Consider the following 19,850-nt stretch of genomic DNA (forward strand, 5'->3'; position numbering starts at 1 on the left):
CCCAATCCTCATTTGTGAAGACACAGTGAGTGAGGTAGAATCTGTAGAATAGCCCGAGTAGGCTTCATGTGGAGTAGCTTGAAGCCCTTTGAGCTTAACTGCAGTGTCTACACAAAGGACCCAATGTAGGCTAATGTCAGGAGGAGGATGTAGCCTAATAAAGTGACTATCATTAACAGTCAATTATGCCATTATAATGTATTTTTAACTTGAATGTTGACATTTCTCATTGCTTATCCAGCTACTACCTTCATGGTTTCTTCATGGAGAACTGCAACACCACCGCCAGCAATCATAATTGAAGATGTTTCTCAAGTAATTGCAGTGATACCACAATAATAAGTCAATTATGTCTTGTCAAGTCACTCTCTAAGAAACAGGAGTGGCTTGGTTGAGGGGCGTGCTCCAGTAATGTAGCCTACCTTTTCACTAAACCCGCCCCAACATCGGCAGTCTGGTGCCTGCAGTGTAGCCCACCATAGTTGTCTGTCTGTAGCCTACAACCGGCCCCTCTCTCTGCAGTATGCATGTTCGCCAGGGGATCCGCGAATCGCTCACGACCCAACGCACGTTACCGGTGAGAAACCCCCCAGCAACCAAGAGTCAAGCATAATCGATTTGGATGTGGCAGATGCACAAGCACTTGAGAGTTGGAATACGTTGGAAAGCCCGAGTGACCGGAGCAGCTGTGTGCAAGAGGAATACTTGTATTCGGGGGTGCTGCTCTCTACTTAACGTGGACAATCATGCATGTGCTGTTTTGGGGACTAGGGTTTCTGCTATTTCTCCCTGACGGTTTGAATGTAGTGTTATCAACGGAGAAATCGCTATTGAATTCAAGAAAAGGTAAAGTATTTCGACCTGCCCCGAAAACATTTTTACCCTGTGATGTGTTATTTTGTAACCGGCAGATGGAGAATGAATGACTTTTTTCAGGATCAGCAAAGCACATGACTTACAATACATGTATAATGGTCTTATGTTTCTTGAATGGCTTCATTTCACAGGGCAAACGTAATTAACTCATATAACATTATTATTATTATTGTTATTATTATTATTTATTATCATTGCTTATGCTATCGCCGTTATACCATGGCTTTCTTCACCAGCTAAAGTGTCCGAGCAGCTTGGCTCATACGAGATTGTAACTCCGGCGCGAGTGAATGAAGCCGGTGACAATTTTCCCACGAGTGTGCACTTCAAAAGGAAACGGCGGAGTGTGCACGATATCCATGGCAACTCCTCTGATCAATGGGACTCTCGAACAATCCAGTACAAAATATCTGCTTTCGGACAGAGCTATCACCTCAACCTGACACTCGAGTCCGGATTTATTGCTCCGCTATACACTGTGACAGTACTAGGAGCACTTACCGATAATAACATCACGGATTTCACACCGGAGGTGGAGGCGGATACGGAGTATCAGCATTGCTTCTATAAAGGACATGTGAATGCTCAAACGGAGCATACCGCAGTCATCAGTCTCTGCTCTGGGTTGGTGAGTCCAAGCACTTTGAGTTGCCCTCCCTTGATACAGTGTGCTAGAATGTTTCTCTAGTCTGCACTATGATAGGCGCACATGTTGTATGACTAGATATGATACTGTAATGCCAATTGTTTACTATGCAGCTGTTAACATAATAATACTATGGCAACATGAGAACATTCCCCTGGCAACGGAGTGCATTTCTACTTCTGCACAAAGCGTGCCTGTCCAGCTTTGTGGATTTGTGTTCAACATGCAATTGTTGACTGTTAGTGAGAATAAGGCATTATGTTAGCTCTTGTATCCCTGACAATCTAAAACGAGCTGCATAGATAAATAACGTCGAGCATAGAAGTCCCCTCTCTTGTGTTCATCCACTGCATCATCATTCACCCTGCATGCATGCTCCTCCGGTCGCTGGTGACGTCCTACGCACAATAGTGAAGAGGGAGCGCCAGTGGTGCTGACGTCATCACGATTCAGTCCGACTCCGAACATAAACACATGCATACATGACGTTGTGGAGTCGAAGCAGTGGTGGAAAAAGTACCCATTTGTCATACTTGAGTAAAAGTAAAGATACCTTCATAGAAAATTACTCAAGTAAAAATTAAAGTCACCCAGTAATATACAAATTGAGTATAAGTCTAAAAGGCCATCATTATAAATAAGAATTTGTTCTTAACTGATTTGCCTAGTTACATAAAGGCTGATTAAAAATTATATATATATTGGTTTTAAGTATACCTAAGTATCAAAAGTAAATGTAATTGCCCAAATATACTTAAGTACAAAAGTAAAAGTATACATTATTCAAAATTCCTTATATTAAGCAAACCAGAAGGCACCATTTTATTTTTGTATTTAATTACCAACAAAGCATGCATGTTTAGTGAGTCTGCCAGATCAGAGGCAGTAGGGATTACCAGGGATGTTTTCTTGATAAGTGCGTGTATTGGACAATTTTTCTGTCCCGCTAAGAATTCAAACTGTAATGAGTACTTTTGGGTGTCAGTGGAAAATACATGGAGTAAAAGGTACAGAATTTTCTTTAGGAATGTAGTGAAGTAAAAGTAAAAGTAGTCAAAAATATAAATAGTAAAGTAAAGTACAAATACCCCCCAAAACGACTTAAGTAGTACTTTAAAGTATTTTTACTTAAGTACTTTACACCACTGAGGAGAAGTCCCCTAGGGATACTTACAGATTCATAACAGTTATTAACTAACTGCCTGATGTGAACATCATTGAGGTCATCACAAATCAAACAAATGGGGCTTGCCTGCACCGTAGGCCTAGTTGGTATGCTTGTGGATATCATTTCACATTGAAAGAAAGCTAAGTTAATGTTGGTCTGGGTGTGATTCAAGCCAATAAAATGCACTGTTAAAAGGTGAAAATGATTAAGCATTTATAGTCTATTAATTCATACATCCAAGTCTTGTAAGTTGCTCTGGACCTAGTCACAGGGAAACAGTCAGAAGTAGATATATGCACACTGATCAATTATGAATCATATCCACTTACCATGAATAAACCACTTTCTCATTTCAATTCCACTTTGCATTTTAATATTACATGAGTCATCATCATCCGTCATAATGAGAGTGGCTCCCACAACTACATCAATACTTAGTGTTGTCGTTATACAGTATCTTGTTTGCATGTGAGCACAATGGTGAATATTCCCAATGGTCATTACATTTAGCATAACTACAGTATATTTATGAGATTCCCCTTTCCCTAATTTGAGGTGGTTTCAATCTCATACATAAACAATGAAATGCATTTTCATGGAGAATAAGGTTCACTCTGGGCCACCCTATTGGTTGGTAGCATTACCCAGTGCAGCATTGTCCAACTCAATCTAAATTAGAAATGAGTGCTGTTTCCACATTGCTTAGCTTTGTACTTTGCTTGTCTGGTGTATCTTTGACCTCCAAGTTCGCTAGTAGTGCAGCCTGTGCTTTGTGAAATGCAACAAGGCTTCCACCAAGTCTACCAACTATGCCAAGAAACAAACCAAAATAGTTGCATTGTTTTCTGATAGGGAAAAGGAGAAGAATGAGGCCTATGATGTCTATCTTTTTCAGGGACCATTTTACTAATATGCATGCAAATACATGTATTTCAACACATTCTCATCAAATGAATAGCTTTGTAAAAAAGCCTAGCCAATGTGGCCCTGGCAAGGAGCATTTCAACTAATCTTTGCTTTGGACTGTGTCCATGCAGTACAAATCCACGCTCCAATGTTACTGCAGTTATTTCAAACAATTCTGATTCCTCCTTTTTTATCCCCCTCAGCTTGGCACTTTCAGGTGCCCAGAAGGGGAGTTTTTTGTGGAGCCCCTTCACAGCTACAATGGAGAACACTATGAAGAAGAACACACCAAACCTCATATTGTGTACAGGAAGAAGGCCCCCAAGAAAGAGGCAGCCAGGGAGGACACTGCTTGTGACACATCAGGTACAATGAAATGATTAGAGGAGAGATGCGATGGTGATTTTTGTTCTGATGCTTTTTTTGAGAGAGAGAGCGCGAGAGAGCTGAGTCAATTTCATTACGTAAGCCATTTGATCAGCTGACAGACTCAACCTTCACCTGGTGTCTGATGGCTCTGAGTGGAGAGGAGAAGAGAGAGGATGGGACTCCCTGTTTAGAGCTGCTAAATGTGTAAACAAATGTGTATGTGTGTGTGTCTCAGTCTCCCTCATAACACACCCCTCGTTATCCAGACTAACAAGTTCACACAGACATAAGCAAGGAAGGATAATCATTGTCTCTCAATTACAGTATTATATCCCAAAACTCCAGTATATGATTCGCAATAGGAACTTATTATAGTCATTTTACAATTACAGTCATGACCAATGACCATACTACTGTGCTTGTTTAGACTTTGGTGTAAAGCAGTGGCATCATTTTGCTCATAGAACTGAGGAAACACAGTAAAAACTGTTTGAAGTTGTGAATGAATGTTGTAAATTAAATCAAATCAAATCTTATTAAGTCACATGCAGGTGTTATTGTGAGAGTAGCAAAATGCTTATGCTTCTAGATCCGACAGTGCAGCAGGTAAAATCGAACAATTCCACAACAAAACCTAATATCTAAAAAATTACACAACAAAACCTAATACACACAATCTAGTAAAGAAATGGGATAAGAATATGTAAGTATAAAATATATGGATGAGCAGTGACAGAGCGGCAATAGATAGTAAAGAATAGATAGTGAAGGTTACAGTATACATTATATACATATGAGATGAGTAATGCGAGATATGTAAACATTCTTAAAGTGCCATCGTTAATGTGACTAGTGTTCCATTTATTAAAGTGGCCAATGATATCAAGTCTGTAGGTAGGCAGACCCCTGTCTGTGCTGTTTAACAATCTGATGGCCTTGAGATGGAAGATGTTTTTCAATCTCTCTATCCCAGCTTTGATGCACTTGTACTGACCTCGCCTTCTGGATGGAAGCGGGGTGAACAGGCAGTGACTCGGGTGGTTATTGTCCTTGATGATCTTTTTTGCCTTTCTGTGACATCGGGTGTTGTAGGTACCTGGAGGGCAGGTAGTTTGGCCCCGGTGATGCGTTGTGCAGACCTCACCACCCTCTGGAGAGCCAATGCGGTTGTGGTCGGTGCAGTTGCCGTACCAGGCGGTGATACAGCCCGACAGAATGCTCTCAATTGTGCACCTGTATAAGATAGTGAGGGTTTTCAGGTGACAAGCCACAATTTTTCAGCCTCCTGAAGTTGAAGAGGCACTGTTGCACCTTCTTCACCACACTGTCTGTGTGTGTGGACCATTTCAGTTTGTTGGTGATATGTACACAGAGGAACTTAAAACTTTACAACTTCTCCACTGCTGTCCCTTCGATGTGGATAGAGGGGTGCTCCCTTTGCTGTTTCCTGAAGTCCACGATCATCTCTTTTGTTTTGCTGCTATTGAGTGAGAAGTTATTTTCCTGACACCACACTCCGAGGGCCTTCACCTCCTTCCTGTAGGCTGTCTTGTCATTGTTGGTAATCAAGCCTACCACTGTTGTGTCGTCTGCAAACTTGATGATTGAGTTAGAGACGTGTATGGCCATGCAGTCATGGGTGAACAGGGAGTACAGGAGGGGGCTGAGAACGCACCCCTGTGGGTCCCCAGTGTTGAGGATCAGCGGAGTGGAGATGTTGCTTCCTACCTTCACCACCTGGGGGTGGCCCGTCAGGAAGTCCAGGACCCAGTTGCACAGGCGGGGTCAAGACCCAGGGTCTCAAGCTTAATGATGAGTTTGGAGGGTACTATGGTGTTGAATGCTGAGCTGTAGTCAATGAACAGCATTCTTACATAGGTATTCCTCTTGTCCAGATGGGATAGGGCAGTGTGCAGTGTGATGGCGATTGCATCATCTGTGGACCTAATGGGGCGGTAAGCAAATTGAAGTGGGTCTAGGGTATCAGGTAGGGTGGAGGTGATATGATCCTTGACTAGTCTCTCAAAGCACTTCATTATGACAGAAGTGAGTGCTACGGGGCGATTGTCATTTAGTTCAGTTACCTTAGCTTTCTTGGGAACAGAAACAACGGTGGCCATCTTGAAGCATGTGGGGACAGCAGACTGGAATAGGGATTGATTGAATATGTCCGGAAACACACCAGCCAGCTGGTCTGCACATGCTCTGAGGACGCGGCCAGGGATGCCGTCTGAGCTGGCAACCTTGCGAGGGTTAACATGTTTAAATGTTTTGCTCACGTCGACCACGGAGAAGGAGAGCCCACAGTCTTTGGCAGCGGACCGCGTCGGTGGCACTGCATTGTCCTCAATGCATGTAAATACGTTTTACATTTTTCTGGATGCAAGACGTCGATGTCCGCGACGGTGCTGGTTTTCTTTTTGTAATCCGTGATTGTCTGTAGACCCTGCCACATACGTCTCGTGTTTGAGCCGTTGAATTGCGACTCCACTTTGTCTCTATACACTTTGCTTGTTTGATTGCCTTACGGAGGAAATAACTACACTGTTTGTATTCTGCCTTATTTCCAGTCGCCTTGCCGTGATTAAATGCGGTGGTACATGCTTCCAGTTTTGCGCGAATGCAATCCACGGTTTTAAGTCACAGTGGGTACAACATCTCCAATACACTTCCTTATAAACTCGCTCACCGAGGCAGCGTATACGTCAATGTTATTATCTGAGGCTACCCGGAACATATCCCAGTCGACGTTATCGAAGCAATCTTGAAGCGTGGAATCCGATTGATCAGAACAGCGTTGGATAGACCTAAACACAGGCGCTTCCTGTTTTAGTTTCTACCTTTAAGAGGAGAGCAACAAGATGGAGTCATGGTCAGATTTGCCAAAATGAGGGTGGGGGAGGGCCTTGTATGCATTGTGGAAGTTAGAGTAGCAATGGTTGAGCGTGTTACTCGCTGGTGTACAGCAATCAATATGCTGATAGAATTTAGGTAGCCCAGCTACAATAAATGCAGCCTCAGGATATATGGTTTCCAGTTTGCATAAAGTCCAGTGAAGTTCCTTCATGGGCAGATATAAGAAGTTATGAGTGGTTCTTTAGCGACTGACATACAGTACCTGAAAGACAATGTAACTGTAACCAGTCATTCTTATGATCTCACCATCCTTCAGTCAAACACATTGTGGCACAGCAATTTCACATGAACAACTGATTACACAGAGTTGTATGCAGATGCTATGCACACCACAAAGCAGTATGTCCAAAAAGTCAGAGGTTATTCAAGTTTTCAAGTGCAAAGGGCAGGATATTGATGCATTTTATGTCTAATTTCCTGTAACTGGGTACTTTTTCACCTCATGCACAGGACAACCATTTTGGAAGTTCTTCCTAGTATCGCCGAATCTCAGTTTATTCCTACAAGTTCCTGTTGACTCTTGTACTTCCTGTGATCATTTGATAAGAAAACACGATAGGCACACTACCATGAAGATACTGTGTAAATTGTATTGTAGGAAAGTGATGCCAACTTCAAACATTTAAGTTTTAATTACTATGAAAATAAATCTGAAGGATGTTGAGGAATATGCAAGACATTTCACTGCTCATAGGTGTGTGTGTGTGTGTGTGTGTGTGTGTGTGTGTGTGTGTGTGTGTGTGTGTGTGTGTGTGTGTGTGTGTGTGTGTGTGTGTGTGTGTGTGTGTGTGTGTGTTACATCTCAGATTTTATGACCTGAAAATTCATTTTAGTTCATATATGTTTTTGATAAAGTGGGGATGAACAGTGACTTGCGAAAGTATTTCCCCCCCCTGGCATTTTAAACATTTTGTTGCCTTACAACCTGGAATTAAAATAGATTATTTGGGAGGGTTTGTATCATTTGATTTACACAATATGCCTACCATTTTGACGATGTAACATGTTTTTTTATTGTGAAACAAACAAAAAATAAGACAAAAAAACTTTTCCAGCAATTACAGCTGCAAGTCTCTTGGGGTATGTCTCTATAAGCTTGGCACATCAAGCCACTGGGATTTTTGCCCATTCTTCAAGGCAAAACTGCTCCAGCCCCTTCAAGTTAGATGGGTTCCGCTGGTGTACAGCCATCTTTAAGTCATACCACAGATTCTCAATTGGATTGAGGTCTGGGCTATGACTAGGCCATTCCAAGACATTTAAATGTTTCCCCTTAAACCACTCAAGTGTTGCTTTAGCAGTATGCTTAGGGTCATTGTCCTGCTGGAAGGTGAACCTCCGTCCCAGTCTCAAATCTCTGGAAGACTGAAACAGATTTCACTCAAGAATTTTCCTGTATTTAGCACCATCCATCATTCCTTCAATTCTGACCAGTTTCCCCTCGGGGTGATGAGAGGTGTTGGGTTTGCGCCAGACATTACGTTTTCCTTGATGGCCAAAAAGCTTCATTTTAGTATCATCTGACCAGAGTACCTTCTTCCATATGTTTGGGGAGTCTCCCACATGCCTTTTGGCGAACACCAAATGTGTTTCCGTATTTATTTGTTTTCTGGCCACTCTCCTGTAAAGCCCAGCTCTGTGGAGTGTACTGCTTAAAATGGTCCTATGGACAGATACTCCAATCTCCCCTGTGGAGCCTTGCAGCTCCTTCAGGGTTATCTTTGGTCTCCTTGTTGCCTCTCTGATCAATGCCCTTCTTTCCTGGTCCGTGAGTTTTGGTGGGCGGCACTCTCTTGGCAGGTTTGTTGTGGTGCCATATTCTTTAAACATGTTTAGAATGGATTTAATGGTGCTCTTGGGATGTTCAGAGTTTCTTATATTTTCTTTAACCCAACCCTGATCTGTACTACTCCACAACTTTGTCCCTGACCTGTTTGGAGAGCTCCTTGGTCTTCATGGTGCCGCTTGCTTGGTGGTGCCCCTTGCTTAGTGATGTTGCAGACTCTGGGGCCTTTCAGAACAGGTGTATATGTACTGAGATCATGTGACAGATCATGTGACACTGATTGCACATAGGTGGACTTTATTTAACTAATTATGTGACTTCTGAAGGTCATTGGTTGCACCAGATCTTATTTATGGGCTTCATTGCAAAGAGGGTGAATACATATTCCCCCACCACTTTCCGGAGTTGGGGGATTTCATTCTTTTTTTCTCTCATTTCACTTAACCAATTTGGACTATTTTGTGTATGTCCATTACATGAAATTCAAATAAAAATACATTTAAATTACAGGTTGTAATACAACAAAATAGGAAAAACTTCAAGGGGGATGAATAATTTTGCAAGGCACTGTATAAGACATTGTGCAAGCTTTTACAAAGACCCTTTGTAGCTCTGGATTTTCAAAAAGGTTATATCTTTCAGTCTGATAAGAATCATGGGTAGCAGAAACAGCTCAACTTTTGTGCTAGACTGGGTCGAAAAGGAGAGTGGAGTGGTATTTGTGCTACTCCATTACATTTGGTTGTCATGTCAAGATTAAAATCATACTCAGAAGTCACCCTGAGTCATCCTTGGTGCTCCTCCTTGAGATGTTGGGGCGTTGCTCCATCTTTGGTGCTTGGCCAAGTGCCAGACTTACCTAAAGTGAATGCAACCCACCCCCTCATCTCTCCTCCTCTCCTCCCCACTCCTTCTCTCTCCAGGCCCATGGCCCTCAACACATTTGTTTTGTCTCATTCATTCAGCAATAATATACAAACAGCAGTAGCATATTCACTTTGTATGCATTCACAAGCATCCCCTGGCAGTAGCAGAAAAACTGTGCTTTCAAGTAGGCTTGAGCGGTATACTCTATATACTGTATATCGGAGGTACTTTGAAATACTGACGTTATTGTTTTTAATACCGTCAAAACAATTGATTTAAAAATCAAAAATGTATTGGGCCATAAAAAGCTCTGGGATGCGTGCTACTCCACTGCTTATAACTATAAGTTAACTATCTAAGATTTCTCAAATAAATTATCTCCGGCTCAGGGCTCCAGCTATGCATTTGGTTTGCTAACTTGCTAGTTAAGTGGCTAGCTTGTCAGATCAAGCTTATTGGTTTCAACAGAGACAATCAAGTCCTTTTTGGATCAAGATCCCTGCTGCTCACATTTTCTTGGTGCTTCAAAACAAATTACGCTTGGAAAGAAATACCGCCCCTTGTGTGCACTGCCGTTAATACAGTAGAGCCCAGTATGGGACAGGAACGGATACCACTGAACCCTACTTTCTAGGAAGAGAATGACAGTTTATTGTCTGATAAATGCAATAGCCTGTCATACAAGCTTGTAGTATAAGCTTGTGTTTTATATTGAGAGTATTATTTTCATCTGACCATCTCTTTTCCAGGACATAAACACAGACACAAGAGGAACAGGGACAAGGTGAGGAGACGTCCGATGGCCAACAGCAGCAACATGCTGAATGACCTGGAGAGCCTCTCTGCCAATCCCCTCTCCAGATCAGAAAGAGAGAGCAGCAGACGGCCGGCTAATGAAAGCAGCGGTGACTCAGGACCTCACAGGAGATCAAAGCGCTTCCTCTCCTATCCCCGCTTTGTAGAAGTCATGGTGGTGGCAGACAGCAAGATGGTGGAACATCACGGGAGCAACCTTCAGCACTACATTCTCACGTTAATGTCCATCGTAAGTTCTGCTCAGTTAACCACACTCCCAATGGCCAGCCAGCCTTTTTGATTGTAGGGGAGTGTGGCTGTATTCTGTTGTGTCCCAGGCCATGGGCAGCAGGCGGAGGGCTCAGAGGGTAAGGCCCATGGCAGGAGTAAACAAACATGTTCGAACGGTCAGGAGAGGGGCAGCATGAGGTTTACCTGTCTGACAGCTTTGATGAAAGTGAAAATATAACCTCAGGTATGTCACATAGATGGCATATTCCTGGCCACTTCATATAAAGGCCTCCTCAGGAGTCTATGGCTGAGAACCTAGGGGGTAGCTAGCCTGGCCTATCTTCTGATCTTGGCAGTCTGCATTCGCTACAGGATCTGAGTGCAGCCATAATACACCTCTCAAACAAGACAACGAGACCAGGTTTTCTTCCCCTTAAAACTGCATGTTGATTTTGAATGTCTGAACCACTGATTGAGTACACTCCTAAAGAGTGAAATGGAATGAAATGAATGAAATAATGAAATGATCCAGTATTGGATGTAGTATTGGATGTAGTATTGGATGTAGTATTGGATGTAAAAAAAACTGTAGATTTTTCTGTCTATAATCTTTTCCTTCAGGTGTCTTCCATCTACAAGGATCCTAGCATTGGAAATCTCATTAACATTGTGATTGTGAAGTTAGTCATAATCAACAATGAGCTGGTAAGATTACAAAACTAACTCTAATCCTAATCCTTTTCAGAGAAATACAATGCATTGCAGTCATTCATCAGCCCCAGAAGCACAATACAGTACTGTAAACCTCTCCCTTGTTCTCTCTACTGTAGGATGGCCCTACCATTTCCTTCAATGCACAGACCACTTTAAAGAACTTCTGTATCTGGCAACAGAGGCAAAATCACCAAGATGAGAACCATCACTCCCACCACGACACAGCCATTCTCATCACCAGGTACACGGTCACTGCTACCACTACACAGCCATTCTCATCACCAGGTACACGGTCACTGCTACCACTACACAGCCATTCTCATCACTAGGTACACTGTCACAGCTACCACGACATAGCCATTCTCATCACCAGGTATACTGTCACTGCTACCACGACACAGCCATTCTCATCACCAGGTACACCGTCACTGCTACCACGACACAGCAATTCTCATCACCAGGTACACTGTCACTGCTACCACGACACAGCCATTCTCATCACCAGGTATACTGTCACTGCTACCACGACACAGCTATTCTCATCACCAGGTACACCGTCACTGCTACCACTACACAGCCATTCTCATATCCAGGTACACTGTCACTGCTACCACAACACAGCCATTCTCATCACTAGGTACACTGTCACTGCTACCACGACACAGCCATTCTCATCACCAGGTACACCGTCACTGCTACCACTACACAGCCATTCTCATCACCAGGTACACTGTCACTGCTACCACGACACAGCCATTCTCATCACCAGGTATACTGTCACTGCTACCACGACACAGCCATTCTCATCACTAGGTACACTGTCACTGCTACCACTACACAGCCATTCTCATATCCAGGTACACTGTCACTGCTACCACAACACAGCTATTCTCATCACTAGGTACACTGTCACTGCTACCACGACACAGCCATTCTCATCACCAGGTATACTGTCACTGCTACCACGACACAGCCATTCTCATCACTAGGTGCACTGTCACTGCTACCACTACACAGCCATTCTCATATCCAGGTACACTGTCACTGCTACCACAACACAGCCATTCTCATCACTAGGTACACTGTCACTGCTACCACGACACAGCCATTCTCATCACCAGGTACACCGTCACTGCTACCACGACACAGCCATTCTCATCACCAGGTATACTGTCACTGCTACCACGACACAGCCATTCTCATCACTAGGTACACTGTCACTGCTACCACTACACAGCCATTCTCATATCCAGGTACACTGTCACTGCTACCACAACACAGCCATTCTCATCACTAGGTACACTGTCACTGCTACCACGACACAGCCATTCTCATCACCAGGTACACCGTCACTGCTACCACTACACAGCCATTCTCATATCCAAGTACACTGTAACTGCTACCACGACACAGCCATTCTCATCACCAGGTATACTGTCACTGCTACCACGACACAGCCATTCTCATCACTAGGTACACTGTCACTGCTACCACTACACAGCCATTCTCATATCCAGGTACACTGTCACTGCTACCACAACACAGCTATTCTCATCACTAGGTACACTGTCACTGCTACCACGACACAGCCATTCTCATCACCAGGTATACTGTCACTGCTACCACGACACAGCCATTCTCATCACTAGGTGCACTGTCACTGCTACCACTACACAGCCATTCTCATATCCAGGTACACTGTCACTGCTACCACAACACAGCCATTCTCATCACTAGGTACACTGTCACTGCTACCACTACACAGCCATTCTCATATCTCACTGTCACTGCAGGCCATTCTCATCACCGGTACACTGTCACTGCTACCACTACACAGCCATTCTCATCATCCAACTACACAGCCATTCTCACCACACTGTAACTGCTACCACGACACAGCCATTCTCATCACTAGGTACACTGTCACTGCTACCACTACACAGCCATTCTCATCACCAGGTACACTGTCACTGCTACCACTACACAGCCATTCTCATCACCAGGTACGCTGTCACTGCTACCACTACACAGCCATTCTCATCACCAGGTACGCTGTCACTCACACCACGACACAGCCATTCTCATCACCATCTCTCGGGGTAACGGCTAAAGTGTTGTGTTGACAGTCCTAGCTTCGAGCCACGGTTGGGGCTACCCCCAGAAGTCGCTGTAATATGTTGTCTTTTATTTATTCTCTGTGTGCAATGGGATTCTGGGGTGTGAAACCAGTGACATAACTTCCATCTGTGTGTTCTTCACAGGCAGGACATCTGTCGAGCGCGGGACAAGTGTGACACATTAGGTAAGAGGAGCTCTCTAGACACATGCAATATAGACTGCAACATAACGTTTGATTGGTGACAGTTTCATAATAATATTGATGTACTTATTATGATGCTGCTTTTTAGGGTGCTAATGACAATGTAATGATGATGAAGGTGATGACATTGCTCTAATAACAAATATGATGATGATTATACTCTTGGTTTGCAGGGCTTGCAGAGCTGGGTACAGTGTGTGATCCATACAGAAGTTGCAGTATTAGTGAGGACAATGGACTCAGCACTGCGTTTACTATCGCCCATGAACTGGGCCATGTGTGAGTACACTGGCCCCGGCACAGACCAGCTGCTAATGTTAACCCCAACCAGCTCAGTCAGTTAACCCTCTGTGTTACCATTCTGCTGCCTAAAGGATGAGGTTTAGTAGTTAGCTTAGCAATCAGCCCAACATTTAGGTTTATTGATAGTGGGTTAGACCTGTGTGTTGTGGTGAATACATGTTCTCAATTGTGGTTTGGCCCCCTGACAGATTCAACATGCCCCATGATGACAGCAACAAGTGCAAAGAGGAGGGGGTTAAAATACAGCAGCATGTGATGGCACCCACACTCAACCACTACACTAACCCCTGGATGTGGTCCAAGTGTAGCAGGAAATACATCACAGAGTTCCTTGAGTATGTAAAGGACATTGTTTTCTAGTATAGACATTCATGTCATTATGGAGAAGTGTTATTGTCGATAGCGTTAGTAGCACCAGGCTCTTATCGCAGTAAGGGTTAAATGACCAGTCAACTATTCAATCAAAACTGGTATCTGGACATTTCTGGGTTAAAGGGAAACAACATTACTTCTGTGTTGTGAGTGTATGTTTGGAATTTGTAATACTTCCAGATATGTTTGTTTGTAGAGCGCCAGGTACATACATTACAGTAGTGGTTCTGTTATTGTACAGAATACTGCCTGTCCACCTGTACTGAGTGTGTTTTCTGTCTGTTTGTGTCTTTGTTTTTTTTCTTTTTTCTTTAAGTCATTTTATTTTTATTTCTTAATAGCACAGGGTATGGAGAGTGCTTACTTGATGAGCCCATTTCTAGGCCATACAGTCTATCACAGCAGCTGCCTGGACGGATATACAATGTCAATAAACAATGTGAATTGATATTTGGGCCGGGGACACAGGTGTGCCCATATATGGTAAGAGAATGCACCATGCGTAATTAAAATGTCATGTTTTGTACGTTGGTCTGTCAAAGATGAGAAAGTACCCAGACACTCAGTTCACTGTCTAGTCCTACATTACTGTAGTCTATGGCTCCAGACATTCTATACTAGAGTCACCTTAATCTGTTATGTAATATCCAATTGCTGTCCCAGTTGGCTCTCAGCTAGGCCTTCTGCATGTGTTAAATATTTTGTTTACATGCTACACCTCCTGTGAAGCCCTACAAGCCACTTGGCTTGAGTTTTCTCAGGGATTAGTTTCAGGTTTTGTTTAAAGGTAACACACCTTGTAAGAGATACAAGAGTATACAGCACTGTGTCTGTGTTTGTGGATGGGGCTCAGGCAGGGGAATGGTAACAGTGTGTGTTCTCCAGGTCCAGTGCCGCAGGCTGTGGTGCACCAGCCCAGAGGGGGCCCAGAGGGGCTGCAGGACCCAACACATGCCCTGGGCCGACGGAACAGAGTGCTCTCCAGGAAAGGTAAGTAGTAGAGAGATCTACCACAGTATATAGGGATCTGACAGGGAGAAGGAAGAAAATGGACAGATTGTGATAATTGGAGAGGGTGAGATAAAGATAAAGATCAAATTAAAAGTGGGAAAATATGAGAGACTAGCACCAGATACTTATGTAGTGTGTACACAGAGAGAGAGCGAGAGATATAATCAAATAATTTAATTTGCCTGTGCATGAACATACAAACACACTCACATACACCCCAAGCCAGCTTAATCACTATACTGGGGCATACTGGAAATGTTCAATGTTATGAACTGTCAAAAACACCCCATAAATAACCACAAAGGAAACTTTGATTTTAACTTTTTTTGTTTCTGCTGCTATTTGAATGATTCATGACTATAAATCTGTTATCATTTAATCAAAAGCACAAATTTCAAAATAAAACAACAAGTTCAGAGAAGCCTGCCACAAAATCAATCTACCAATGACAACTCGATATAAACTCATAATTGAACATGAGTGGGGCGCACGTGGTAGTTGCTCCAAATCCCTCCATTTGTTCAAACATATTTGGAACTTGGGTTAGGATGGATTTGTTTTCTCCAGAGCTGGTATTATTATGAGGCAGTAATAGGCTTATGGTAGAGCTGTGAATAGAGGCTTGTGGAGATTTCCCTATCCATTACTGGTTTAATGTTGCTTCTAATTAGGCCCTCTACCAAACTCTTCACTTCCTGGCTGTCTGTCTGACATAAAAGAGCTGAGGTCCCACAGCACACATGTTCAGAGCCTGCTCTGTTTACACATTGTATTCCTACACACAAACCAACCAACCTGCTCAACCCTTCAACACTGAGGCTGCCGCTTTTTACAATGCAGTTGTTGTTGCCAACGAAAATGGATCCTCCGCTATAACCTGAAACATATCTTCCCCTTTGAGTTCACTTACCCTCAGACAGACACATTTATAATGGATGTCTTTTTGGGTTACGTCTTTTTCCATTCGTTTTGTAATTTTTCCCAGATTAACATCAAAGGAGGTTGTGAAGTACTTTCAGATAGATGTGTTGCCAGTGTGCGGGCTAAGGTTTCATTATCTCATGCTCTTCTTCTCTTCTCTCCTCTTCTCTCTCTCTCTCTCTCTCTCTCCACAGCACTGTAAACATGGCCAGTGCATTACCAAAGAGCACGATCCCACGCCAGTGCAGGGGGCGTGGGGAGGCTGGTCTCCGTTTGGCTCCTGCTCGCGGACTTGTGGCGGGGGCATCAAAATCGCCGACCGCGAGTGCAACCAACCCATGTAAGCACAGCCTTTGTAGTCATGCACATCTACTGGACTGTGTCTCCCTTGGAGCTGCCGTGGTCAATGTACCATACCATCAAGCCTCCTTAAATTAATTATTTCCATATCAATCCTAAAGTACAAGATTTTACTATGTATTTATTTACCACCTTCATCCAGGCCCAAGAACGGGGGGAAGTACTGTGTGGGGCGCAGGATGAAGTTCCGCTCATGTAACTCAGAGCCCTGCTCCAAGCAGAAGAGAGACTTCAGAGAGGAGCAGTGTGCAGCCTTCGACGGCCGGCACTTCAACATCAACGGTCTACCTCCTAATGTGCGCTGGGTACCCAAGTACAGCGGAAGTAAGAACATCTTCTCTCTCTTGACACCTTCTGGTTTTTACATCTTTCTAACACAGAGAAAAATCTCTATATGTACTGGACTGTTTAGACCTTTAGAAATGTGCTGCAAGTAAACTAAGGCTTACTGTAGATGTGCTCAAAGCACTCTGAGTGCTCAGTGAATCAATGTGATCCAGCTTGAGGACGCTAAGTAAACTTGTTAGAGCATCCATATGGTTGAATTCATTAGCCCCTTTAATGTGGTCAGTGGACTGTTTTCACCATTCCCCTTTCCTCTCCTGTTCTGTAGTTCAGATGAAGGATCGCTGTAAGCTGTTTTGCAGGGTGGCTGGCAGCACCGCCTACTATCAGCTCAGGGATCGGGTCATCGATGGCACGCCATGTGGCCCCGATACCAACGACATCTGTGTACAGGGCCTGTGCAGGGTGAGACTGACACACAGCCTTTAACAGCTTCAGTCTGACAGCTAACCGAATATACCATTCATAACAGTAATAAGATAATGACATTATTTTAAAATGTGAAGAATATTGATCACAGAGGTCGCTATTAGAGGGAACTTGAACTAAACCCAACTATATCAGAAAAGAGTTTCACTTTGGTGCTGTTTACGATAGAGAATTCCTTTCAGATGTGTTACACTGATATGGACTTAACACACTTAACCAGGTTAGGTTCTGTGTATTAGGCAACTATTTTCTTAGGTCATATGGTTTTTATCCCTGCAGGCTAGCAGAGTGTTGCAGAGTACAGTACAGGATTTCATAAGAATGCCACTACTCTAGTTACATTATCTCACAAACACTAAAATCCTAGCTGCATCAATGTTTATCAATGAGAATCTGCCAAGCAAATTAAAGTGAGAGTGATGAGTTTTATGTTGTTGGATATTTATCCTTTCCTGTCCTATACCCCCCTTTCCCTCCCTCTCATCATCTGCCTTCTCCTTTTCTTCCTCCTCCAATTCCTTCTCCTTTTCCTCCTCCCCTTCCTTTTCCTCATGAACCACCTGTCCATTCTCCTTCTCATACCTGTGCAGCAAGCGGGATGTGACCATGTGTTGAATTCCAAGGCGAGGAGAGATAAGTGTGGTGTGTGTGGTGGTGACAACTCCTCGTGCAAGACCGTGGCAGGCACCTTCAACATGGTGCGCTACGGTGAGCCTAGGGCCAGTCGTGGTATTCAAACTATGTATCATCACAATGGCTGAAAAGGGTCACTGAAAGCTTTTCATTAGCCCATTATACACTACTGTTCAAAAGTTTGGGGTCACTTAGAAATGTCCTTCTTTTTGAAAGAAAAGCACATTTATGTCCATTAAAATAACATACAATTGATCAGAAATACAGTGTAGACATTGTTAATGTTGTAAATGACTATTGTAGCTGGAAACGGCTGATTGTTAATGGAATATCTACAGAGGCGTACAGAGTCCCATTATCAGCAACCCTCACTCCCGTGTTCCAATGGCACGCTGTGTTAGCTAATCCAAGTTTATCACTTGGATACAGCCCTTAGCCGTGGTATATTTGGTAATATATCACAAACCCCTGACGTGCCTTATTGCTATTATAAACTGGTTACCAATGTAGTTAGAGCAGTAAAAATAAATGTTTTGTCATACCCGTGGTATACCATCTGATATACCATGGCTGTCAGCCAATCAGCATTCAGGGCTCGAACCACCCAGTTTATATTCTCACCCACTAACTTAGTCATGTCCACTCAGAGACGTTGAGTTGTCTTCTGCTTGTTGTGCTGCAGGATACAACGAAGTGGTGAGAATACCCAGTGGTGCTACAAATATTGATGTTCGTCAACACAGCTACTCAGGGAAACCAGAAGACGATAACTACCTCGGTAAGACTCAGACTCACTATCAAAACACTTTTTTAGGGTCTTGTTGGCTGTTGAATTTAAACATGTCTACCTTTCAGAGGTGTCAAAAGGTTTAGTATTCTCTTCTTGAGCAGATATGAGATGGTTCAATGGCACCAGAAGGGATGGCTGCTGTTTTACGGGATCCTAAACAATTGTGCTATTTTGTATGTTTTTTCACATTGTTTGTAACTTATTTTGTACATAACGTTTCTGCCACTGTCTCTTATGACCAAATAGAGATTCTGGTTATCAGAACAGTGATTACTCACCTCGAACTGGACAAAGATTTTTTTATTTAATGAGTCAGATGGGAAGGATCCAGGTGCCTGGTGAGAATTTGCCAGCGAGTGTGTAACCCGCCTCTACCCTCCATTATATTGGCTTGCAATCATTGGAGCATAAACTTGATGAGGTCCGTTTGAGGCTATCCTACCAATGGGACATTAAAAACTGTAATATCAGGCCTCCCGGGTGGCACAGTGGTTAAGGGCGCTGTACTGCAGCGTCAGCTGCGCCACCAGAGACTCTGGGTTTGCGCCCAGGCTCTGTCGTAACCGGCCACAACCGGGAGGTCCGTGGGGCGACGCACAATTGGCCTAGCGTCGTCCGGGTTAGGGAGGGTTTGGCCGGTAGGGAAATTCTTGTCTCATCGCGCACCAGCGACTCCTGTGGCGGGCCGGGCGCAGTGTGCGCTAACCAAGGTTGCTAAGTGCACGGTGTTTCCTCCGACACATTGGTGCGGCTGGCTTCCGGGTTGGATGGCGCTGTGTTAAGAAGCAGTGCGGCTTGGTTGGGTTGTGTATCGGAGGACGCATGACTTTCAACCTTCGTCCCTCCCGAGGCTGTACGGGAGGTGTAGCGATGAGACAAGATAGTAGCTACTAAAAAACAATTGGATACCACGAAATTGGTGAGAAAAAGGGGTAAAATAAAAAAATAATTTTAAAAAACTGTAATATCTTATGTTTCATTGAGTCGTGGCTGAACGACGACACAGTTGGCTGGGTTTTCCATGCATCGGCAAGACAGAACAGTAAGACAAGGTCTGTGTCCATTTGTCAATAACAGCTGGTGCGCAAAATC

General features: G+C 43.6%; 1 protein-coding gene across 1 annotated transcript in view; it reads left to right on the top strand.

The window, feature by feature from the left end:
* The first annotated feature begins 467 nt into the window (after window positions 1-467).
* The window catches only part of LOC112219137 (A disintegrin and metalloproteinase with thrombospondin motifs 9), a 51,646-nt gene continuing 32,263 nt past the window's right edge, over window positions 468-19,850 (top strand). Inside the window, exons 1-16 of the mRNA XM_024380348.2 lie at window positions 468-846; window positions 1,113-1,504; window positions 3,800-3,962; window positions 10,284-10,579; window positions 11,182-11,265; window positions 11,391-11,515; window positions 13,536-13,576; window positions 13,768-13,873; window positions 14,086-14,232; window positions 14,611-14,752; window positions 15,155-15,259; window positions 16,396-16,541; window positions 16,704-16,885; window positions 17,175-17,311; window positions 17,926-18,043; window positions 18,651-18,746. Of these exons, the coding sequence (XP_024236116.1) occupies window positions 747-846; window positions 1,113-1,504; window positions 3,800-3,962; window positions 10,284-10,579; window positions 11,182-11,265; window positions 11,391-11,515; window positions 13,536-13,576; window positions 13,768-13,873; window positions 14,086-14,232; window positions 14,611-14,752; window positions 15,155-15,259; window positions 16,396-16,541; window positions 16,704-16,885; window positions 17,175-17,311; window positions 17,926-18,043; window positions 18,651-18,746 (2,380 nt within the window). The 5' untranslated portion in view covers window positions 468-746. The remainder of the gene's footprint in view (window positions 847-1,112; window positions 1,505-3,799; window positions 3,963-10,283; window positions 10,580-11,181; window positions 11,266-11,390; window positions 11,516-13,535; window positions 13,577-13,767; window positions 13,874-14,085; window positions 14,233-14,610; window positions 14,753-15,154; window positions 15,260-16,395; window positions 16,542-16,703; window positions 16,886-17,174; window positions 17,312-17,925; window positions 18,044-18,650; window positions 18,747-19,850) is intronic.

The sequence above is a fragment of the Oncorhynchus tshawytscha genome, linkage group LG02, assembly GCF_018296145.1.
Source record: "Oncorhynchus tshawytscha isolate Ot180627B linkage group LG02, Otsh_v2.0, whole genome shotgun sequence".
In the NCBI taxonomy this organism is placed as follows: Eukaryota; Metazoa; Chordata; class Actinopteri; order Salmoniformes; family Salmonidae; genus Oncorhynchus; species Oncorhynchus tshawytscha.